We start from the raw sequence: 25,611 nt of genomic DNA, 5'->3' as shown, positions 1-25,611 counted from the left end.
TAATAAAGAAGTCTTCACGCAGTACTTTCGTTGATTTAAGTATGAAACTTCTGCTACATTAACTTTTACTTATTTCCACAACACTTTGGGCTAAAATATGTAGTGATTTCAAAAACTAAGCATGATTGAATTTTTCTTAGAATATGAATGGGAGACCAAGAGAAAATGCCAAATGGAAATTAAAAATAAAATATCTGAGGAGATGGCAACAAGCAGCTACTTCTTATCAACACCAAGAAAACAACATGGCTGTAGCCTTGTTACCAGTTGAGCATATTGTAACACAAGGTTAACTTTATCCGACTCAACCTGTCTTTCGGAAATACAAGAGAAACTCAACATGAAGTCAACAAATTAGATGAGATTCTGCCTAGTTCATTGTAGAGTTTACTGCCCATTGCTTCTTGAGACAGGCAGTGCAATTTTTTTGGCAATTCAATACAAGCTGAACAAAATTGTGTAAAGCTTATAACAGACTGTGAGCTAGTGAATATAACTTAAATGTACCATGCAACCAAGAGCCATATTTAAACAGACATTCAATAGGAAACAAGATTTTAACTTTACCAGTACCAGAAGTAAAAATCCCCTCCCCTGACTTTTCATATAGAAATATGGTATTATAATATGATATAAATAATGGGTATTTTTATAAGAAAAAAATTGTACAATCATTTCTTTGTTTTTGAACATCTGGTGTGACAGCCCTTGGTAGATATCTTGTTATGTAAGTAGAATCCACACTTCTATGAAACGGGTTTCAGGCAACTCCAAAGAGGGATGAATTACAACACTGTGTATAAGAAGCCATCTTCTGGCAATCCATCCAAACATCATGTTTATTATGCGCGTTAGGATTTGGGGGGAAATCATAGTCATGATGCACATCTTTCTCTTCATGTTGTCGTCAAATGTTTGTACAAAAACCTATGACATATGATCCATCATGTGATGAGCATTTGGATAAAAAGTATCCAGAAATATTTTGGCTTTCATACGGAGTGTTATTTTCCAGTGACATAGCCTACTGGCACCGTTTCCTTTTTTGCGAATGGAAGTTTAATGTTGGGGGGCGCAGAACTATGAGGAGTAATATTTGGGTTTTTTTGGCCTTCAGATGCTTGCAAGAGATGCTGCATACTCAGTTTGAATATAAGGCGCGGATCCTGACCAGGCAAAGACGGGCAGTTGCAACTTTCCCTTATTTTCAGTGCCTGCAAAGAGAGAAAAGGTGCGTTATGACACAAGCAAAAAAACCATTAATCAACAAAATTTACCTCAGAAATCCATAATTCCAACCAAAACCTCAATGTTGCCTCATTTACAGTTCAATATTGTTGGGCTTGGATTGAAAACTTCTCTGAATCATTTTTTTAAAATATAACACTTCCACCTATTTTTCACACTACCAATACTTTTAGAGGGAAAAATCAAAGTAACATTTTGATTTGTACATGGTCTTCTCAACATTGCTTCTAAAAAATCACTAGCTGTAGACCCAGTCATTTCCACTTACCAATCAATAACTTCACAGATATTTGCAGTGACAGAGTTTTCTCTTATTCTTGTGTTGAACATAAGCTACTGCATGACTGCATTAATGTCAAATGGTATTACTCAAGCCAAGCATAATGATTTGGGTTATTTGTTAAAAAGAGGAAATTCAGTTCCTTTCATACTAATGTAGCGGTTTTTAAAAATATCTTGCAGTGTTTGGGTTTTTTGTAAAACTGAGTATTGTACCCATCTTCCCTTTGTTTTGTTTATTTATTTAAATTAGCAGAACATCAGCAACAGAGCCAAAGTTGCAAAAAACAGCAGAGCTTAAAGTAATATTTTGTCTGTACAAGTTTGAGGGAGTAAGAGGGGCCTGATTAAACGTACTTCACACTGTTTCATCATCCATTAAATACAAGATAAAGGTTATAGGCAGGAGAGATAGAGAGTTATGCTCAGCATGGAACATTCTGAAATTTTAGGCCACTCAAAATGATATTTGCAACTATTTCCTGTATGAAGATTTATTGCTGGTACTGTAAATTTAGACTCACCAAGGGAATGTCCTGTGCTGACTATTTTGTTTTATTTAGTGCCAATAATGTTGTGGAACACAAAGTAGTTTAAGACTTGTTACTGGTTTTATAGCTTGACCTATGGTGCATTGCAACAACAGAAATACCACTGTATGGATATATGGAAACAAATAACAGTGATATCTATTGTTGTTTATTTGGAATAAACTTCCATTTAGTCAAATTATGTTTCCTTCATAGTGCATTTTGGACTTCAATTTAAAAATGGCTGCTTGCATATATGTGCATGTGGAAATAAAGTCTTAGGTCTGGAAAAATACAGTTTTTCCATATTTACAAATGCCATCTCTGCAATGTTCGAAAAACAGCAATATTCTACTGTGCTGCCCCATTTCCACCATTCACAATGTGTTCAGTACAAGGAAATGAAAGAAAAACACCTTTTCTTATGTATGAACGGATCTTTATGCAATTTGCTTCAACAGAGCAGAATAATTAATCATGAAATCTGTCTGCAAATTTGAATGCATACTTACTATTTATATGTTCCCAGCTGGGAAGGCTACAGATGGTGATCACAGGTCTTGGGACATTGCAACTATCATAAATACATGCCCATTACCAAGTGCCCAAATTTTGATGATGTGACCATGGGAATCCTGCAACTGTCGTAAGTGTGAAACTTATCATAGGTCACTTTTTTCAGTGCTGTTGTAATTTTGAAAGTCACTAAAAGAATGGGTTGGAAGTCGAGGATTTCCTGTGCTTTGAGTCTCTTGGTCAAGCTTAGCCCTTCCCTTTTCTGAGACATCAGCACTTCATTCTAAAGGCTTTAATTTTTCCCCACATAAAGAGCCCCTCCAGGGAAGGAATTTTTTTCCAGAATTTAAGCAAGGGAAATCCCCCAGCGCTTACTCCATCCAACTGATGCTAATTTCATTTTGAAAGCCTGCTAATGTTAAAGCTGTGTTATCTGCCCTTTAACAACAACTTACTTTCTTCGAGCATTAGCTAGTGTTAATTCCTCCTTGTTTGTTGTTCAGCTAACCCCATATTCTCTCATCAAAGCAAGTAGGGAAACATATGAAGCAATTATTATTTTGATTTACATATCTGCCCAACTCAAAGCCAATTCTGGGTGGAATACTATTAAAATCAATGCAATAGCTAAAATAGCAACAACAACAACAACAACAACAACAACATGAATAGCACGTAATGAGCAAAACACATACTATATAGCCATACAGATCAAATGAGCACACGAACAAGCTATCCTAGAACTTAGGGAAAAAGCCAGGTTTAAATGTTTAAAAATTTCCAGAGCCAGGACAATAGCATCTGGGGAAAGATGCTATTCTAGAAGATAGGAACCATGACAAAGAGTGCCTGTTTTCTAGAACTTACCTGTTCTGACCTAGGCTTCCCAAGAGCATGAAGCAAACTTCTTGTTCCAACAAAAAACCCTTTTATTGGTTTATTGTGAATTTTGCTCATTCACACCCAGCAAAATCTCTCAATGGAGGATTTACAGTCACAGACCTTATCTAGCTTGGAGAGTTGACAGGCCATATCTGAGAAACCTGACAAGAAGTCTTGGAGAGTTACGAACCAATTAAGCAAACTAATTTTTTCCTGCAAACTCCACTCCCCTTTTGCTCCTCTTTTATTTCCTCTGGGAGGGCCATTCATCATCCACCTGTGGCCTTACTCCCAAGTCAACCCGTTCTTTAGCTGTTCCCTTCGTCTGGCAACTCTGTGCATGCGCACATTGGGAAGAGGCTCCAGTGTTTGTCTTCCTCACTGATGTCTAACTCTGAAGGTAGCTGATAACTGGCATACAGTTCTGGCCCCCTCTGTGCCTCAGACACAGAGCCCTCAATAGCACCTTCCCAGACTCCAGGACTGGCCCATGTTCCTCCCCAACCTCCTCACTGTCCGAATTTGCTGCCAGCTGCACTTGCCACTGGCAGGCCACAACATCACCAGATACATTGCTTAATGAATGGGATTTGCCCACCCTGTTGAATCTTACAGGGCAGGCAGAAATAATGGGAAAGTTGTAAATGCAGCAATAATTATTATTCAATTTAGAGCAAACTAGATTATCTGGATCCTTTTCAGTCGGGGTTCATGGGACAATGATCATACGCTTAGATAACCTCTGGTGGGAGCAGGATGGGGGAGTGTGACCATCCTCATTATTCTTGACCTCTCAGAAGTCTTCAATACCATCATGGTATCCTTCCGGACCTACTTTGGGAGTGGGTGATACTGTGTTGCACAGATTTTCCTCCTCCTGTGGTCAGTTCCAGTCAGTGTTGAGGTCAGGAGATGGGGAAGAGATCAGACTGCAGCCGTTACCTTGTGGGGTGCCCCAGGGTTAAGTTCTCTTTCCTCTCCTATTTCATATCTACATGAGGCTGCTGGATACCGCAATACAACAGATCAGGGTGGGTTTCATCAATATGTTGATGATAGTTAGCTTTAGATCTCTATCCCAGCTCATACAACTTAGCTGTTGGGCCTTTTCTTTGTTTCAAAGCATTGGATAAGTTATCCAAAGAAGACACTAGAAAATGGGAGCTTTACAGAAAACTGATTGCAAATTGGATGATGGAAGTTGGCAGTTGAATGCAGATTGGCAACTCGATACTGGAAGTTGCTTCAGCAGAGGAAACTGAATTGCAAAATGAGAAATGCTGTAAAGCAGGGCTCTTCCTACTTGGCAACTTTTAAGATACAGTATGTGGACTTCAACTTCTAGAATTCCTTAGCCAGCCATGCTCTAGAGCAGGGGTTTTCAATCTAGAGTCCATAAATTCCTTGGGATCTGTGGATAGAATTTCAGGAAGTCTGCAAAGTTGCATGGGAAAAATAACTTTATTTTCACTAAACTCTAAGTGAAACTTAGCTTTTCATTCAATAATGTACGGAGCCAATAAAGTAATTTATGACTTCTGGACTCCAAAGATATTTGTTAACTTCAATAAATCTTCCTATCTAAAATTATTACATCCAAAAAAGGGCACTGTTTTATTATTGATAAATGGATTAATAAAGAAGCACATTTATTATTACATTACATACTTTTTAGTATTTTGGTAACTATGCTTCACCTTAATTGGCTTCCTTTATAATAATCTATATTGCTGCACGCTATTTATGCATTTAAATACATTTTTATGAAAAGGGGTTGTTGATTTCACCAGACTCTCAAAAGGGTCTATGGCCGTGATGGCGAATCTATGGCACGTGTGCCACAAGTGGCATGTGGAGCCCTCTCTGCGGGCATGCAAGCCATCGCCAAGTTCAGCTCCATCGTGCATGCGGGTGCGCCTCCCACCAGCCAGCTGATTTTTTGGTCTCTGCCATGAATGTGGGAGATGCACATGCATGCACGGGGTTACACACACACGCATGGGGGTGAGAGAGTATGGGGGTGTGGCAAAAAAACCTGTGCTCCATTTTTTGTGCCAGGAGTCTTCAGAGAGGCCTCCAGAGCCCAGGGGGAGGCCGTTTTTGCCCTCCTGGAGGTTTGAAGAAAGCCTACGGAGCCTCAGGAGGGCAAAAATTCCCCTCACCCACTATGATGCAGGAGGCTAAATAGGCCACACAGGGGGGAGGGGTCTTGGGTGCATGCACAGGGGGCAGTCCCATTGCATTGTGGGCACACAATTTCAGCACGCGAGGAGAAAAGGGTTAGCCATCACTGGTCTATAGCACAGAAGAGTTATGAACTCCTGCTCTAGAGGAAAGGGATTATCTGGACTATTTCCATCAGGATTTCAGAGCTAGGCATAGGAAAGTAATGGCCCTGATTGCTCTAGAAAATGACTTTTGTTAGAACCTCATGAAGGGAGTGCTCTTCCTCCTAGTCCTATCAGACTACTCAACTACCTTTGATGCCACTGATGGTTCCACCACAAAACCGCGAAGCCCTTATCCGCACCGACATAAGTGCGGAGACAAATCCGTGGCGTCCAAAGCGCTAAGAAAAACACGACCCTACCGCCGTGACAACAGCACGGCGACAGAAGGGTGTGCTACATGCTTCGTTCTTTGCCTCTGTACCTCCAAAGGTAGCCCTCCTCCTCCAGCTGACAGCAGCAGCGGGCACGGGGCAAAGCGGGCTGCCCAGCAGCAGCAGCCCGCGGGAAGGGTCCAGCTCAGCCGCGGGGGGCCCAAGCGGGGCCGCCGACGCTGCCCGCCCTGCCTCTTCCTCCGGGGGAGGCGCCGGCGGCGGAGGACGCGGCAGCGGTGGCGGCTCTCCCGGGGCCGGCGAAGCGGGCTTGCCCGGCGGCGGCGGCCGCCCGTCCAAGGAGATGTTGTTGAGGAAGAAGAGGGCGGCCTGCCTCCGCCGGGCAAGCCCGCTTCGCTGGCCCCGGGAGAGCCTCAGCCGCCGCCGGGCCCCCCGCAAGCTTCCTGCTGCCCCCCGCGGCTGAGCTGGACCCTTCCCACGGGCTGCTGCTGCTGGGCAGCCCGCTTTGCCCGCTGCTGCTGTCAGCTGGAGGAGGAGGGCTACCTTTGGAGGCAAAGAACGAAGCATGTAGAATGCCCTTCTGTCTCTGCGCTGTTGTCGCAGCGGTGATGATGTCGTGGCTTTAGCGACACGGTTTATTCACCGCTATTTTGACGAGCGCGGTTTTGTCGTGCCACGGCCACTGATCATGGGATTTTTCTAGACAAACTGTAAGGGAGGGAAATAACTGTAGTACAGTGGCTTCATTTCTTCCCAAGCAGGCACTACATTACAGTCAGGATACAGGGGAGGAGAGATCAGTTCCATAGATCTTCCCCGTGGGGTTTCCCAGAGTTCTTCACTTCTGTTGTTTAACTTACGTATAAGGATGCTGGAAAAAGGGTCATCTATTGGGTTGGGGTGAAACATGTTGTTAATATCCATAAATACATACTGGCACTCTGGGCTCAGCCACACAGATGCTGTTATAATCTTGATTCAGTTCCTGGAAGCTATAAGTGTCTGAATGGAATGATAAAGATTACAGTGAAACCCAAACTAGACAGAGTTCTTCTATGTCCAGAGATCAATTGGTTCTCCTTCTGTCAAGAGATAACTCTGGATAGGATAGCATTCACCCTGAAATAGGAGATTTAAGGGTCCTCCTGTATTCATGGCTATTTGCTGTAGCCAAAGATGTTTGTAAGGACTGCTGCAGTGCACTCTACATCAACCTACATCTGAAATGCAGAATGATATGGAACATTATGGTCTACTTACTAACAACCGAAAGCTACTACACCTGAGTTACACCACTACTGCAATTGTTGCATATGTCCTTAGTTGGCTTCTGAGTACTATTCAAAGTGTTGGTTTTTCTTTACCAATAACTTTATCTTGTATTAATACTCTGACCCATCTAGTAATTAATGAAACCCCTGACTATCCCAGCTAGCAGCCATGAATATAGTGTATATTTAGCTGTTACACGTGTCTTTGCTTTGAACACGCTATATGTAAATTTCACTGAACATTTCTTTTTACCAGTAGGGTGAAGGAAAAAATAAAGTCAATATTCAGTGTCACTTTACACATTTATGCTTTGCCTTATGTTTTCTTTGGGTATACTTCAAGTACCCTGGCTTGCAGTTTTCATTATATTTTGGGAAAAGCAGTTAAGCCAAAAAAAAAAAAAGATTCTGGAACTGATAGGAACAAGAATTGTATTAATATCATTTATCAATGCATTTCCTTCCTCTGTGTGTTAAATTACAGAGAGCTACATGTTTGCTTTACTAATTAGATCAAACAATGCCAATACTTGACAGTACCTGTCTAATTCCAAGACTCATCTTTCCTGGGAAATCCTCCCTTTATTGAACTGACTTAGAAGGAATCCTAGCAGAATTGAATCTTAGCAAGAAAAATAGCCTAATCTTGGTCCATTGCTACTTTTCCCATTTAAAACAGCTCAAGAAATTCACAGCATGATTAAGGCACTCTCCTGAGATTTAATTTGATATTGGCTATAATCCACTCTGCATCCCAATGTTCATTCATTATTATTTAGCAGTTTTAAAATATTATTTATTCTTTGGGAGGTAAGAAGACACAGGCTTTACCAGATGAAAGGTATGCTTTGCATGATTCAGCTTCATTTGTGTTTTGGGGCATAACAGATCTATAAGAGAGGTCTGGAATGGATAACTACCCAATTAGAAATTGCTATGCCTTGAACAGTTAAAAACAGAAAAGAAGCTGAAGATCCTAACGGAAGGAAATACGGACTTCATTTATTTCTGTTCATAAAGGCTCTTTCAAGACATAGGAACTCTGCCAGAAAAAGAAACATCAACCCACAGAAGTCCAGTTCGAAACCCAGTAGCTGCTCCTTTCTTGCAAGGCAAGAAAACATGTTTTCAGTGTTAAAAACACTTTCTTGACATGTACCTAGCAAGCACAAGCCGTCTATATTGTTTGATAGCATGTGACAGCTCTTCAAAAAGATGCAACTGGGATGGACTGAGAATTCCATTTTTTCAATTCTCAAGTTCAGCGTAAAGTCCACCTGGCATTTAATGTGATTGGAAGTGCACAAAGACAGAACAACGTGATTTATCTGAAACTTCAGAACTGTCCTGAGCTTGCAGCTGGCATTAGTGGTCAGACCAATATTTCTTCCAGACTGGAAGTCCCCCCCCCCCCCAATTTGGCATAGCATCACAAATGTATACAAGTTGAGATTATGAACTGCAAGAGTTGTGACATTTGAAGAAGGTCTAAAAGATAACAGATAAATGATGCCTATGGAAGCTTTGGCTCTGTCTTATCTAGCAGGAAATGTGTACACAGATTATATATATTCTGTGCCCTGTTTTACAACAGCTTCTTTATACCACATCCCCTAAGTATATAGGTATAGATTCAGTACATTGTACTTTCTGCCAAATTCTGGTTGCTTCTCCAAAGCAGATGCCACATTCATTATGTATATAGAAAACAACATCCACTGTATCACTTAAGAGTTGGGGTTATTGGAAGTATGGTTACCTTTAAAAAGGCCAGGCTGCGAATTATCCCCAAGGAACAGGACTCCAAAGGTTTTTAGGTACCATTTTCGTTTTTTGCAAACCTTACAATTTTATAGTCAAGTAAAATAAATTTTAAAGGAAAAACATAGTAAACATAGTAAACTATATATATAGTTTCCTGAATTACAGTGCTCAGTTCAATATGTGAAGAAATAACATATTAACCAATAACACAGTTTTTTAAAAAAATTATGGTCTCCACACAAGTTTGTCTGCTTATCATCTGCTTACACAAATATTCACAGAACGGCAGCATAATAGTATCCTAAATGATACATTCCCAGAATACTTTTCTCCATCTATCTTCAATCATCCAAGTGTTAAATTTCCCCTCTGACTTGCTTATCTTAAATCTGTACAAACCAATTCTGTATTTCAGATCTCTCCCCAAGGATTTCTTTTTCCATGCTAAATTGAAAATCTCCTTCCACTTCTTGCTATAAAAGGAATAGCTTTTCCTTAAATAAATGTGCCAAGGTTTAAAAAAATGGTCATCTTCCAGTCTCAGCAGATTAGAAGTGACTATGAGTTCTTAGTTTCTCATATGAGTAACCATTTGCTTATAACCATGGAAAGCTTTTAAGATACGTAGTATTCTTGATTTACTGCACCAAGATTTCTCTTGTTTCTATCACTTTGATGTTGAGTGAATGGTTAGCTCTGTAAAATAACAATGACAACACCATCTATAGCATTTTTTAACAAGAATATGCATTATGGTCACAAAATGGAAACGCATATGAGTCTTCCTATTTCAGGAGGTGCTCTCAAACATTACGGTATTTGGGCTGCTTCAAAAGAAAAACTTGTCAAGTACTTTAATGGAAATGACCCACAATCACAGCTATACAGGTTGACATTTGATTAGTAAAAATCTGAAAATCCTTCCTTTTTGCAACTAACAATTAAACTTTAGCAGTTGGCATTGAGTTCAGTTGAAATTATTTCTGAATAGACATACAGGAATTATACAGCAAGATTTATTTTCAAATTTTCAGTTAGTTTGTTTGACAAAACTAGAGGTAGGGGACAGAACCAAATGCTTACATGTTTAAATTTCCAGTACAAATCAGAAATGTAAACTCAAATAACTTCTCCAATATTCCCAATAGTTTAAGAGTTGTGGAGACTACAAATTCATCTGATCCAAACAGAGGAATTAACAAATATTTTATTCATAAATTATATGGAGCTGATTTTTGATGGAAATAAATTATTTAGAACAGTTAAATAAAAAATAACACTGAAGATCAGAGGAAGAGGAGGAAGAGAAGAGGGGAAAACAGTAACTAAAGTCAGAGAAAAGGCATTTCATTGACAAATATTATTCAATGCAAACATGGGTGTACAGTGCTGAAACTTGGACCAAGTAGCTTAACCTCGACTGAAGAAGTCTGGGATGGCAACAACTGTCCTGGGAAGGGATCGCATGAATGTGATGAACAGTTTGCCGAAATCATCAACTCAATTTGTAGCAAATTCTTTGTCTAAGCTTAATAGGAACTTTTAAAAAATTGTCAGTATCATAATGTTTTATGTAATGTTTTATGTAATGTCCTATGATCATACTTGAGGTGTGAAGGTTCTCCTTGCACATATGTGCTGGTCATTCCCGACTCTAGGGGCAGTGCTCATCTCCGTTTCAAAGCCGAAGAGCCAGCACTGTGTGAAGACCTCTCTGTGGTCATGTGGCCGGCATGACTAAATGCTGAAGGCGCATGGAATGCTGTTACCGTCCCAACAAAGGTGGCTCCTATTTTTTCTACATGCATTTTTACATGCTTTCGAACTGCTAGGTTGGTAGAAGCTGAGACAAGTAATGGGAACTCACTCCGTTACGCGACGGTACGGATTCGAACTGCCAAACCACCGACCTTTCTGATCCACAAGCTCAGCGTCTTAGCTACTGAGCCACCGCATCCCTATATACCTGTCTTAAGGAGAATATTGCTGACTTGGAAGAAATTTTGGGAAAGACTAATCAAAATAATCATATGACAGTCACTACTTTATAATGTTGAAGTTATGACTTTCACTTTTCATGTAAAATGTGTGAGTAAAAAGGAAGATATTTTTCCTGCAAAATAGAAACAGCAAGGAAAACGTTCTTATCCTTCAAAATACTAAGTTCTGGGGACATCCAATTAAGTTCGAACTTATGAGGGCCCCCAAAAAAGTAACTTACAATCTTTCCTGGAAATTGGGATTGTCACAAAACCTCTTTCATCACAAGATCAGAATTGGCTTGCATTTATGACAGTTGCAATATCTTGGAGTGATCACAATTTGTGACTTTCCCGGCTAAATTCCAATAAGCCAAGTCAATTGTGGAAAGCCGGATTCACTTAACAATCATTTGCTTAGCTTAACAACCATGATAAAATGATCATAAAATCAGGTCTGGCCATGTAATGACTTGATTTCCTTGCTCAGAGATCCAAACTGCTGTCCCGATTTGTTTGTAAGTTGAGGACTACCTGTTCTAAAGGATACAGATGTATTTTTAACATTAATGTTATTTTCTTCAACTGAAAATCTGATTCATTATCTATTTCACTATCCCTTATATACAGATATGAAAGGCTGGAAGAATTCTTAACAGTAAGTTGGGGATCCCACCATCAACATACTGAAGAAGGCAAGTATGTTGTTCTTATCAGTTCACATTGCCCAGATCCTCCAATATGTGGCCTCTTTGAAACATTAAAGTTTTAAAATTTTAAGATGACAATGTGGCCATATCATAAAATCAACATGAAGATTCATTTGATCGTTTGATCTTGCTTAGTATAAATTTTGCGTAATGAAGGACTACAAAAGTTCCCAGTATGGTGCCTTTCAGTTCTAATTTGTTCACAAATCTCTCCTTTGATGCAGTATAAGCTCCATACTTTATATGTGTGGAAGAGAGAGAGGAGAGGAAGAGGCGAGGGAGGGAGGGAGGGACAGAGAGAGAGAGAGAGAGAAGGAAGAAAGGAAGGAAGGAAGGAAAAGAAAGGAAGGAAGGAAGGAAGGAAGGAAGGAAGGAAGGAAGGAAGGAAGGAAGGGATGCCCCCTCTCTTCTTTGCTGTTTATATTAACTTTGGAAATTTTATTAAATGAAATTCGGAAGGACCAGGGAATAAAAGGTTTAAGACTCAAAAATGAAGAATATAAGGCCCAAGCCTATGCCGATGACTTAGTATTTGTTCTAGAGGACTCATTAGAATCCAGCCTGAAATTAATTCAAAAATTAGAAGAATATGGCGAAGTGGCAGGACTAAAGATCAATAAAGACAAAACGAAAGAAGGAAGGAAGGAAGGAAGGAAGGAGGGAGGGAGGGAGGGAGGGAGGGAGAGAGAGAGAGAGAGAGAGAGAGAGAGAGAGAGAGAGAGAGACTGGTCAAGGTTCGCCACCACAATGTTATTAAAGGACATCTATCCACCACTATGGCAGTCCAATGCCCACAAAATAACCTCTCAAAACTCCAAATGTGCCACTGATCAATGAAGCTGAGGATTTTTGCCTCAGGCTACAACATAAAACTCTACTTATTTTCCCCTAACTGTGAATTTCCCACAGGATTCCTGTTGGCTGATTTCATTCTGTGGTCTAGATGAGTATTTAACTCAGCAGAGTTGTTGTGTTTCTTTACACTTATTAAATGCAAGCATAATTTGCATTCTGTGCATCCAGCAAATCCACCAATAATAGAGAAATGATGCATATTTCTATATACTTCATTACACTGAGAATAAGCATTATGTGTTACTAGATGAGAGCCCACTTGTAATTTCCTTAAAATCAACTGTATGAATTCCACATACAGGTAGTCCCCACTTATTGCCATTCAACAACTGATTATTCGAAGTTACAATGGCATTGAAAACAAGTGACCTGTGATCATTTTTCACACTTACAACCATTGAAGCATCCCCCAGTCACATGATCAAAATTCGGACACTTGGCAACTGGCTCTTATTCATGATAGCTTCAATATCTCGGGGTCATGCAACCTTCTAACAAGCAAAGTCAATGGGGAAGCCAGATACATTTAACAACAGTGTTACTAACTTTAAAAACAGCAGTGAGTCACTTAAAAATTGTGGAAAGAAAGGTTGTAAAATGGAACGAAACTCACTTAACTTTTTGCTTAACAACAGAAATTTTAGGCTTAATTGCGGTCGTAAGTCGAGGACTACTTGTACTTCTGATGCAATGCTTTAATGTGCCAATGACTGCTAGAAGATACATGCACACATTATATACTAGTTCATTATATACTTTTTTCTCCTTGTTACATCACAAACCACTATCCATAGTCTGAATCCTCTTTGAACAAGGATGAAAATCACATTTGGGGGAGAACAACAAACATACATACAACGACATCAATTCTAAGAGCAAGCAATTTACAGATGGCAACTCCCACTAGAACAAGTGGAGGAGTTGAGTAACACAAACTTTTCAATACCTAATCGCTAGGGGAGTAAAGAAATGAATGAGACAGAATAATAAATAGACCATACGTGTATCAGTCCACTCAGTATTCTTACCACAGGTCATCTGACTGGAGGGATGACTGGAAAGTCAATTATGAAAACTAATCCCTGTCATCTCGGGTTATGTCTTATACTAGCCAATTTCTGTACTATTTATTTTATTATTATTTTGAAGCATCTATGCATGGATTGCAAAACACAGTACAAATTGACAGCGCACAACCTGGTGACAATTTTCTTTAGAAAAAAAGGGAAAGACAAAATAAAGCATCTTTGCTGGTAGATTGTAAAATGCATTATGTATATTTATCAGCAACACATTAAAGAGACTGGACACCCACATTATCTCAATGCTAAGTGATTTCATGTGGAGTGAAATTCTCTGTGATTAACAAATAAGACAGGGCACGCAAGGTTTACAAAGAGTGACTAACCTCTGGTATCAGTCTGTCTAATTGTTCAGCTCGATTCTCGTGTGATGGGTGTGTAGAAAGCCATTCTGGTAATTTGGGTTCATTCTGTAGAATCTTAGCCAGTTCCATTTGCTGCCAGAAGACAGAACTGGCTCTTACATCCATACAAGCCTAAAACACATATGCAGAAAACTGCTTAGTAAAAACATTTTCAGAAATTCCTTGCACAACAATTAGAAATCTTGTAAATATTGCTTGATGCTCTCTTGACACAAAGGAAATTTATCCATTAATCAAATAGGTTTCTATGGCAAGTTCCTACGATAAGATATGGGAAGTTCCTAAGATAGGGACAAGGTGGCTCAGTAGCTAAGACGCTGAGCTTGTTGATCAGAAAGGTCGGCAGTTCAGCGGTTTGAATCCCTAGCACGCCCTAATGGGGTGAGCTCCCGTTACTTGCCCCAGGTTCTGCCAACCTAGCTGTTTGAAAAATAGGAACCACCTTTGGTGGGACGGTAACAGCATTCTGTGCGCCTTTGGCATTTAGTCATGCTGGCCACATGACCACAGAGACGTCTTTAGACAGTGCTGGCTCTTCAGCTTTGAAACAGAGATGAGCACTGCTTCCTAGAGTCAGGAACGACTAGCACATATGTGCGAGGAGAACCTTCACCTTATGGGAAGTTCCTAAGATATCAATATGCTGAAACTCACAAAGTACAGTAAGTCATTAGGTTTTTGGAGAGGTACCTTTGACTCAGGTTGACTCCTGGTGACTACCTGGACTAGTCCCTAAAGTTTTCTTGGCAAGTTTTTCAGAAGGGGTTTGCCACTGCCACTTTGCTAGGGTGAGTGTAAATGACTGGTTCAGCTGGCTTTGTGCCTAAGGTAGATCTTCAACTCATGGTTTCCCAGTTTCTAGCCTGATGCCTTAACTACTACACCAAACTGGCTCAAACATTGAGATAATTTACAGCCTTGATAAAATAGAAGCCAATTGCTATATTAGAGGTTTTGCTCAAGTCACAATCTTCATCAGGCACTGTACTAGGACGGGGAAGTTGCTGTCAGCAAAGAAGACGCAAAAGACAGAAAGCATAGGAATACTCCTGGACTGTTTTCATTGCAGGAATTGTGACATCCCTTGCTATGAAACCAAAGTAATTGGTAGACCTTCTCACTTTAGAAGTGAATGGGGTAATAATAAAAATAAAAAAGCCAGCATAGTCATTGAAGTGTTTTATTGAAAGAACAAAGCCCTCTAAATAAAATAAAGAATTGAAAGAAAAAATAACTGAACTTCTAGAGCAGCTCAAATACAACAGAATAAGGCTACCTACATTGAAGTTTGTTACAAGGAAACAGCTAGCACAAGTATTAATAGATACCAATACTGTAATATCTAATACCATCTGATTACAAGAAAAAAATTAAGTAATTTGCTAAAATCAATTGTTGTTGGATGCTGGATACAAAATCAGCAAACAAGAAAAAACAAACAGTGCATACCAAAATGGAAAATCAGGTGGGCATTTTCAGAGGTATCCAGAGATTGTCGTAAATATCTGCAAAATTGTCTGGCTTGATTCAAATGACTATCTTTTATTACATCATTTTAAAAACAAACAGCTTCTAGGTAGTAGAGTGAAAAAAATTCAGTTGGCAATAAGAGCCTTTGCCCATTGACATTCATGGGAAAACACTAAGGCAGCAATAGAAAACGTTGATTAAATATGCACAGAAAAAACTAATGTAATGAACATTATTGTAAACACTAATTATTATTTCCTAAAACTATTTGTAACCAAACACAGTTTAATTGAAAATGGAATTTTTATATGTTATAAAATAAAATATTTTTTTCTTTAAACATATGCACAGAAAGTGTGGGTGGGAGAAAGACGGGATGTATTTACTGAGTCAGAATTAACCTTCTCTAAACTGGCAGTTCTCAGATGCATGGACTTCTCAGAATTCAAAACCACTGTAATTATGCAGAGAATGTTTGGGTAAACATCCTTGTTTAGAACTCATGATTATTCAAGCAATCACTCATAGTAGGAAGAACCCTAAGCAACACACACAATGGGATAAGGTAGCTCAATTGTAACATTTTTATCTTGGTAGCAAATTAGTTTGTCTCCTCCCTAACCTTCTTTCCTCTTACTTCAAACTAATCCACATGGGAGGATTATATCAAATGAGAGGAAGTAGGCATATTTGCTCTCTTCCTCTTTAGTCAGTTTTGCCTGAAACTTTTTGAGGGTGACAAGAGGAAGTCATTTCATTTAACTGGAACAGAAGAATAGAAGATGAGTAATTGACTCATATACAAATATAAGGAGCAAAGGTTTGGACCAGTTCACCCAAACTGGTAGCGGAAATCATGGGTGGGCCTGCCACCTGCCCCGGCTCTATGCCACCCTATTTAGGGTCATTTTTGAGGCTGAGCACATGCATGGAAGGCGTGCGCCCGAGCAAAGCGCATGTGCGGATAGCTGAGTACATGCGCGGAAGGGGCGTGTACACCAAACCAGTGGTAACAAAATGTGAAACCCACTGCTGAAAAGAAGATACCAGTTTTGCAAAAAGAAACAAAACTACCTGAACTAAGATGTGGACTTTTGTCAGGAAAACAAACATGCACATGCACACACATACGCAAATATGAAACAAAACTGCTGTACAATGTGGAAACGATAAAAACAAAAGTTTTGAAATATTCTTTACAAATATAGAAGGTACTAGAAAAAATATTATGGGGATAAATGGTTAAAAATTTTCTGTATCTTAAAGTTTTATTTAAGAAATATTTGTAGCCTCACTGACTCCACTATATACTCCAGGATCAGACTGCCTCTGAGCCTGCTGGCTTTTCATAAAGCCTGAAGATCTGGATGTGCTCCGGGGTCTCAGGGTCAGGAGATTGAATGCCCGCTGAGAGATCTTTAATAATAGTTTTGTTTGGATTTATCTTCTGTGACCACTATTAGTTTTTCCCCCCTTCGCTTTTAGTGAAAAGCTGCATTTGTGAGATGGGTGGCCATATAAATCAATTTAATAAATACATTAAATAAGTGTGTGTTTACATATTCGTATTCCACTTATACATGCGACCCATCATAAAAGGCTATTCAATAATGCAAAGGTGTGAACATGGGATGATAAAACCTGCTGCAGATGCCTGGGGGGAGGGGGAGGGAATGAGCACCTTCAGATAGGTAGTACTTTCATACAACAAGCCTGGATTTTCATATCAGCACCACAGCACATACATGAATAGTAGCGGAGAACATGTGATGTGTAGCGATGTGTTATGTTCCAACTTTTAATTAATTGTATAGCTTGAACGTTATGGGTTGAAAGAAAGTAGCTATTTGGATTTCACTGCTTACTCCCATTTTTCCTTGTGCTGGTCATTGATCAAATAAAGACTACTTTACTTACCCCATCTTCCCTTTTTTGAAAGAATGAATGTTATCATTATAAAGTAGTAATAGTGTGATTTTTCTATAGAAACCATTTAAGTTGATTCATCATTGTATAAATGATAAAATCCTGGAAAGGAATTTAAAGAATTCTGGCCCACAAATATAAAGGAAAGTTCCTGATATTGTTGTTAATTAACATGAGCTAGAACACTACTTAAATATAATGCTGTATTTAGCAGTCCAAACAGTTCACATATTCTAAAAACCTCATATACATTTTTATTATCACTAGGTGGCAGTGATGGTATATAATTATATGCATGTCATATATAGACTTATAAGTGTATATACATACATGTATTAAGAATGTATACAAAGTTAGTGGAAGAAAATAATCCCAAGACTAAAATTAAAGACATTACAACTAAAGGGGAAAGCTATTTGTCAGCTACTGAGAATTCAACTGAAACTCTAACAAAGAAAGACAATTCTTACCTTAGCAGCAAACTGAAGTCCCACCTTGTCAGCTTCAGCTTCTAAAGTCCTGTTGTATGGCATATCAAAAAGCAACTAAAATGAAAGAAGAAGAGAAATAACCCAGTGTTTATACTTGCTACTTTCTGAAATAAACCAGTTTCTTATCAAAATCTACCTGAAAATTACACTCATTGAGTTTCTGCTAAACGCAAGAGTGCATATTTTAGTAATATAGGTAGAGATGATTAATGAGTAGAATTTTAAAAAGGAAATGTTTTGGAGCACACATGGTGAGCAGGGTGGGCCCATCTGCACCTCCTTAAACCAAGTGCTTCTTTTCTTGGATTTATGGGATTTGGAAAAGGCATGACTTATTTATGTCTACTTTTCTTCCAAAGTATTGGACTCCCAACCCCTATAATTCTTAATTTATAAAACTATCTACCTCAAGGGTATAGTTTTCTTATTTGTTCATTGAAATATACCCCACTGAAAACCAAACAGTCCCTTTGGCAGCTTACAATTGGTCTAGTGCACAGGTGTCAAATTTGCGGCATTACGTTGCCATCACGTAACATTTTGTGACTTTTTTCCCATTCGCGGAGTGGGCATGCCACCAGTTTGAAACCCCTGGTCTAAAGGTTAAGGCAGCAGAATAGAAAGGAGGAAAGTGTGAGTTCAAATCCCACCTTAGCCATGAAAGCTAACTGGATGACTTTGGGCCAGTCACTCCCTCTCATTCCAACTCACCTCATAGGGTTGTTGTTATGAGGAAAATAGGAGGAGGAAGGTGTGTTGGATATGTTCACTGTCTTGAGTTATTTGTAAAAATAATAAAGATGGAATATAAATAAATATCCCAAATTTAAATACAATATATATAAAATAACCCAAAACACAAAAACTCCACTAAAAATAAATAGGTGCTGCCATTTCTCAAACACCCATTTATCAGAAAAAGGACTGCTTCTGGGCTTCGGCCCTCTTAACCTCCCCAAAGCAGGGAAGAGCCAGCTGCTTCTCCAAATAGGATCAGTCAAGCTAATTCCAAGGTTGGGAATTCCAGAGGTTCTGCAAGTAACTTAGAGCCAAGCTTTAAAGAGCAACAAGGGTGAAAGCCAATACTTTAAATCAGATGGTAATAAGGATCCAGTGCAGATGTAATATGATTCCATGAACAACGGCCAATAAGCATCTAATCCACTGCCTTTTGCATTAACTGTGGCTTTCAGGTAGTCTTTAAAAGCAACTGCATGTAGAGCATGTCCAGCAGCTGAAGTAGGTGGTGGGCATGAGGCAATGTAAAAAGGTTCTCAATGGGGAATATAAGCATTGCTGGAAACAGAAGAAGTGCTAAATATTGCCATTTTCTTTGCTGCACACTATTGTTTCATGCATTCTGTAAATGAAAACAATCCAAGAAAAAATCAAAACAAGTTTGGTGTGATGGTTATGGCATCCCTTTAATTCAGAAGAGTTTAGTGCTGCCCTTGGGCCTGAAGCCAGCTAGGTGACCTTGGGACAGCCACTAGAATGCAGGCCAGGGGTGGATTGCTGCCAGTTTTACTGCTGCTTCGCAACCCGTGCACAAAGTGCACTGAGTGCACTGTTTAATGTAAATTGTTCTGCACGCATGAACAATTTACAGTGAACTGCACACGCGCAGACACTAAAATCCAAAATGGTGGCGGCCAAGCGGCAGCAAGGAAACCAGTTCAGGGGCATGTCAACCGGTTCTGCAACCCAGGCCTGAATTCAGCTGAACTGAACTGGGCCGAACTGGCAGCAACCCACCTCTGAAGCAGGCAATGGCAAACCATTCCTGAAATCTTGCCAAGAAAACTGCAAGGACTTGTCCAAACAATCACCAGGATTGTCAATAATAATTTAAAAGTATGCACACAAACAGAGGCTAAAAGGTGTGGGCCAGCTGGTGGGCAGGGCTTCAGCTACATTCGCTCTATAAGACGCACAGACATTTCTATCCACTTTTGGGGGGGACGGGAGGTGTGTGAATCTTATAGTCCAAAAAATACGGTAAACATTTTACCTAAACATAAACATATTAAATTGGAATGGAAACTAGTTAAGGCATTAGCCATGACTTTTCCTGTTATCTGTGGAATGTGAGAAGAGGCTTTACTTATGTACATATATAATTATTATACTATTTGGAAATGTTGAAAAAAAATACATTTAAACCATTTAAAATAGAAATGCTAAAAAAAATCTACTACAACATAGAAAACAGTAATAAGGTGCTACAAAGCAATACCAAGGCAAGATGACCTGAATATGAACTGCATAATTCTGTGGTCAGTTATCTTTATTAGTTGCTTTTCATCCCTGGTTCTATATTGTCTTTTAACCCTACTAACTGTATATATTGATTTCATAAGTAGCTCAGAGTCTTCAACCAGTGTGGCATATAAACCTGAGTTAATAAACAAACCCATAAATCTCAAAAGATCTTTAAGGGCATAGGAAATGCAAAAAGAAAAGATTCTAAAATCATTCTTTTCAATTAGAAATGAATCAACCATAATGTGAAAGTCACACAAAACCACAGTATTTTGTTGCTATAAATCTAAGTCGGTGTTTCTCAACCTCAGCAATTTTAAGATGCACAGACTTTACTCCCAGAATTCCCCAGTGAGCAATATTCAATCGCTTAGTACTACGAACAGGAAACTTTTATTAAGGATAAGAACAGCACATTCATTCAGATACCTTTAGAAACTAGGAAAAACCAATCCTCACCCTAGAGATTTCCCTGGTGCTGCCTTTTAGAAAAAAACAAAATATGCTACCCCAATTTTTCCATTTCTGCAACATGAAGAGAAGGAAGCTGCCAGATATAATACGAAGCAAAGAACTGGGCTTGGCATCTTTTGAACTATAAAGAAAGCTCAGTGCTGAAGTGCCATTGATCACTCTGACAGTTCCTTCAGCTGATTTAGGCTAGGCAACTGAACTGCCTTTTCCTACTTCTCTGATTTTATTCCTGACTGGCAGGAAGAACAAGTGTAATAAGAAGTTTTACAGGAAGAATAAGGGCATTTATTTTCTTCTTTGTTCCAGATGAATGAGCTTTGCAGCATTCAACCACAAGAAGCCAAGTTCTGGATTATTTCTGGGTGATCAGGTTAAAGGAATAACATAAATAAAAAAAGACAGCTCAACCACAAACTGCACGCCATTGTTCCAATAGTTAATACTACCACAAATGAGAATGCTACAACTGAATTTAAATTATTGATTCTAGAAAAGCCTTACATCACTCAGTAGAATATATGCGGTTGCTGGAATAAAGTTTTTTTTTTCTTAAACCCTGTTCTTATTTCAGAGAATTTGCAAAGAAAATCAAAGAATATTACATTCCCTCTCAGTTCTCACAGTCCAAAGTTGAAAAGTTAAAGATAGACAGATAGACAGACAGACAGACAGACAGACACACACACACACACACACACACAAACACATACATACTGTATTTTTTGGACTATAAAACATACCGGTTTATAAAACACACCAAGATTTTGAAGAATTAAGTAATAAAAAAAGTTTTTGTCCTCCCCGGTCCCCAGGAGCACTCTGCAGGCTTCAGCAGGGCTGGAGGGGCGTTATTCCCTTCCTCCAGCCCTGCTGAACCTGCAGAGTGCTTCTGGGGACAGGAGGAAGGGAAAACCGCCTCCATTTTTGCATAAAACAGTCCATTTTTTGCAAAAAATGGGATGCGGGGGCGGAACTTCGGAAGGCCAAAAATGGCTGTATTCAGCTGTAAGACACACCAACATTTTCATCCTCTTATGGGGGGGGGAGGTGCGTCTCATACTCCGAAAAATACGACAGTGACATGCAGTCAGGGGAGGCAGGGCCTCACCACTGTCATCATGAAAAGAAAAAAAATGTAAAAGGAAAAAGGCTGAAGTAGTTGCTGCAAGAGTCACAGTGGATGACTCTGCTTAGTGCTTAACTGTTTAAAAAAGCCTCTAAAAAAGTGCCCTCTGCAGGGAGGTAATGTCGGGCGGCACGGTGCACGGGATCGCCCGGGCGTTGTCACAGAACGTGTTATCTTTGGTACAAGTACACGAAGCCGGGCAGGCGATCTTCCCGGGTCTGCTCCCTTGGACGCCCCCCTCCCGGCGCTGTGTCCGACATAGAGGCAGGATGGCTTTATGTCGGACATAGCGGCAGGGCGGCTTTTGCCCGCTTTCAAGAGGCGCCACCTGCCGCTATGTCCGACATAGAGGCGTCCCCCTTTGCCCGCTTTCAAGAGGCATTGGACATAGCGCCGGGGCGGCAGGACGGCTTTTGCTCGCTTGCCTCACCAGCCATAAACCTCACTGAAATACTGTATATAGTGTCTTTCATGAATTAGTAAACTGCTTCAAAGAAGAGAGGCAGTGTGGTCTAGTGGTTAAGACTCCAGGTTAGAAAGCAGGAGATTGTAAGTTTGAGTTTGAGTTTGAGTTTATTATTTATAGGCCGCCCTTTTCCCTGAGGGGACTCAGGGCGGCTTACAATTTATAGGGAAGGGGATACAAGACAATAAAACAATAAACATGAAAACAGTGCAAGTAAAATAAAACACAACATTCATCATTCGGGTGGGGGCAGATTACGATCTTTATCCCCAGGCCTGACGGGATAGCCAGGTCTTGAGGGCTGTGCGGAAGGTCTGGAGGGTGGTGAGAGTACGAATCTCCATGGGGAGATCGTTCCAGAGGGTCGGAGCTACTACTGAAAAGGCTCTCCTCCGCGTAGTTGCCAGTCGACACTGACTGGCAGATGGAACTCGGAGGAGGCCTAATCTGTGCGATCGAATAGGTCGCAAGGAGGTAATTGGCAGGAGGCGGTCTCTCAAGTACGCAGATCCACTGCCATGAAGGGCTTTATGGGTGGTAAGTAGGGCCTTGAAGCGCACCCGGAGATCAACAGGTAGCCAGCGCAGCTCGCAGAGGATGGGTGTTATGTGGGCGAATCGAGGTGCGCCCACAATCACTCGCGCGGCCGCATTCTGTACTAGCTGAAGTCGCCGGATGCTCCTCAAGGGCAGCCCCATGTAGAGCACGTTGCAGTATTCCAGCCTAGAGGTCACAAGGGCCCGAGTGACTGTTGTGAGAGCCTCCCGGTTCAGGTAGGGTCGCAACTGGCGCACCAGGCGAACCTGGGCAAATGCCCCCCTGGTCACAGCCGTCAGATGGTGGTCGAAAGTCAGCTGTGGGTCCAGGAGGACTCCCAAGTTGCGAACCCTGTCTGAGGGGTATAAAATTTGACCCCCCAGCCTGAGTGATGGAGCACTAACCAAATTATTGGGAGGGAAACACAACAACCACTCGGTCTTCTCCGGGTTGAGTACAAGCTTGTTAGCCCTCATCCAGTCCCTAACGGCTTCAAGACCCCGGTTCATCACGTCCACCGCTTCATTGAGTTGGCACGGGGCGGACAGATACAGCTGCGTATCGTCCGCATATTGGTGGTATCTTATCCCGTGCCTCCGAATGATCTCGCCCAGCGGTTTCATGTAGATGTTGCGACTCTAGTAGGGGGGATAAGACCGAACCCTGCGGCACCCCATATGTTAGGGGCCTAGGGGTCGATCTCTGCCTTAGCCATGAAAGCTAGCAGGGTGACTTTGGGCCAATCACTCTGTCTCAGTCTAACCCATCTCACAGGGCCCTTGTTCTGGGGAATATAGGAGGAGGAAGGTGTGCTGGATATATTTGCCGCCCTTAGTTAGTTGCAAAAACAATAAAATCAGGATACAAATAAACAAATACTGAATAATCTAGTGAGGTATGCACCATGTGCCCTACAAATTAATTCGTAATTCGTAATTTAATAAATTTATATGCCGCCCAATCCCGTAGGACTCCGGGCGGCTTACAAATACAGGGATAAAACAAAAATAAAAAAATAGGGGAAAAACAAGAACAATTTAAAAGGAACACACCATACACTCGACTTACTTAGGGGCTGGACCTCATTCATGGGTCAACAGCCCCAGGCCTGCCGGAACAGCCAGGTTTTTAGCAGACAACAGGATTCCCAGACATGCTAGTTCTAATTCTTTGCCATATACGTCAAAAGAATGAATTAGTGTGGGTAAAACAAAGGTGAAAGAGACAGCATTTGAGGCTGAGGATTGTTACTCATCAAAGAAAAATCTCACGATCCACTATGGATCAAAATAGGAGCAATCTGATAAAAAAAGAAATAGGTCACAGATGAGATCTTGTTTCATATCCGTACTCATTAATTTTTAATCAGGGAGATCACATTCTTCACACCAGCCTACGGAGGAAAGTGCCAAGACTTGCAGTATCAGCTGTTCACAGAAGCTAATCTATAGTTTCGCCCAGCATTCTGAAAGGCAATAGCCCTCTGGATCAGACATGAATCTACTGTTCGCAGCATCTTGTTTCCAACAGGATCTGGCATATCTGAGACAGAAGCGTTTTCAAACTAATCTGGGAATTAGTCAAACTGAAATGTTAAAGATACACTGCAGGAACTTGGTTAACTTACCTCTTGAAACCTGCTTTGGATCCACTGGCCTATCACAGCTAAACTGTCTCGAGGACAGACAGCCCAAATCATGGTGAGCAAAATAAGGGAGAAGAAGTCCAGGAAGTGCATCAGACTTGCCTTTTCTGCCTTGAAACAAAGGGGGGGAAATAAAGATATTGTTTTAATTCTTCTCTCATCGTTCAGTTTTTCCTATATTTTAGTCCGGAATAAAACTATAAGGATGTTGTTTAAGGTATTTTCCCCTCATTAACAATGACAGCCCAAAAGAGACAATCAAATTACCTTAAAAAGAAGATTTAGCAGAAGGTTCAGCTTACCTATGCTTGTCAAAATGATGGGGGTGAAATATGCACCAACCATCTGGCAATTAGTTTAAGAACATAAGAAAATCTCTGCTGAATCAGTCCAATAGTCCGTCTAACACAAACATTTGATGTCACAGTGGCCACTCAAATGCATTCAGAAAGCTTACCAAGTAGGATGGCACTTGCTCTCTTCTCATATTCTCCCTACAAGCCATATCTTCTATATTATAAAAATGGCTGTGTGTGTGTGTGTGTATGTGTGTGTTCCAGCATAACTCTGGAACGCCTCAAGCAATTTCAACTAAACTTGGTACACAGATGTCTTACTCTCTGGAAACAAATGCTGTGGAGATAGGTCACCCCTAACACCTCTCAGGGTGTGTATTCAGTTAAGATACAGCCTGTTGTGTCATAAAATGGCTTCTACTGTGCAGGGGAGTGGAGTGGCCATGGTAATGGCTTCACAGTATTCCACAAGGGGGCTCCCTCTGGTAAGGGGGAAAATCCAACATTAGAAATTAAGGTGGTATCATTTTTCTTGATGCTTCTGGGGACACAGGGGAAACATTTGGAACTCATTTAATTGCCCTCGAAAGCAGAGCTTTTCTTGTCTAATACAGGGTTAGGATAAATAAATACCTGAGCAACGCCAGATTATCAGATAGTTACCCATAATTCACTTTTAAGAATGGCTTCAAACTCAAAAGTAAGTGTTTTAACCTTGAAACATTTTGCACCTTGTCTAGGGTGAACTAAGTGATTAAGACTAACCCAGTTTCTTAATGCAAAGTATCAGTCTTTCACTGCAGAAAATATGGCAGTCTTGACTGTGGCAGTTACATTTATCCTGATGGAACAATTTTTGGGTTAACATTTCTTTTTT

General features: G+C 40.4%; 1 protein-coding gene across 3 annotated transcripts in view; it reads right to left on the bottom strand.

Annotated features, from left to right (window-relative positions):
* Positions 1–857: 857 nt before the first annotated feature.
* The window catches only part of OMA1 (OMA1 zinc metallopeptidase), a 34,423-nt gene continuing 9,669 nt past the window's right edge, over positions 858–25,611 (bottom strand). For all 3 annotated transcript variants that reach the window (XM_087719591.1, XM_087719594.1, XM_087719593.1), the window contains 4 exons: positions 24,421–24,549; positions 17,908–17,982; positions 14,003–14,152; positions 858–1,214 (listed from right to left, as the gene is read on the bottom strand). In XM_087719591.1, the coding sequence (XP_087575717.1) occupies positions 1,005–1,214; positions 14,003–14,152; positions 17,908–17,982; positions 24,421–24,549 (564 nt within the window). In that variant the 3' untranslated portion in view covers positions 858–1,004. The remainder of the gene's footprint in view (positions 1,215–14,002; positions 14,153–17,907; positions 17,983–24,420; positions 24,550–25,611) is intronic.

This window comes from Thamnophis sirtalis, unplaced genomic scaffold (genome assembly GCF_051295495.1).
Source record: "Thamnophis sirtalis isolate CommonGarterSnake01/CBP01778 unplaced genomic scaffold, rThaSir2_p1.2 scaffold_7, whole genome shotgun sequence".
NCBI classification, from domain to species: Eukaryota; Metazoa; Chordata; class Lepidosauria; order Squamata; family Natricidae; genus Thamnophis; species Thamnophis sirtalis.
This window is presented reverse-complemented; position numbering and strand designations above follow the sequence as displayed.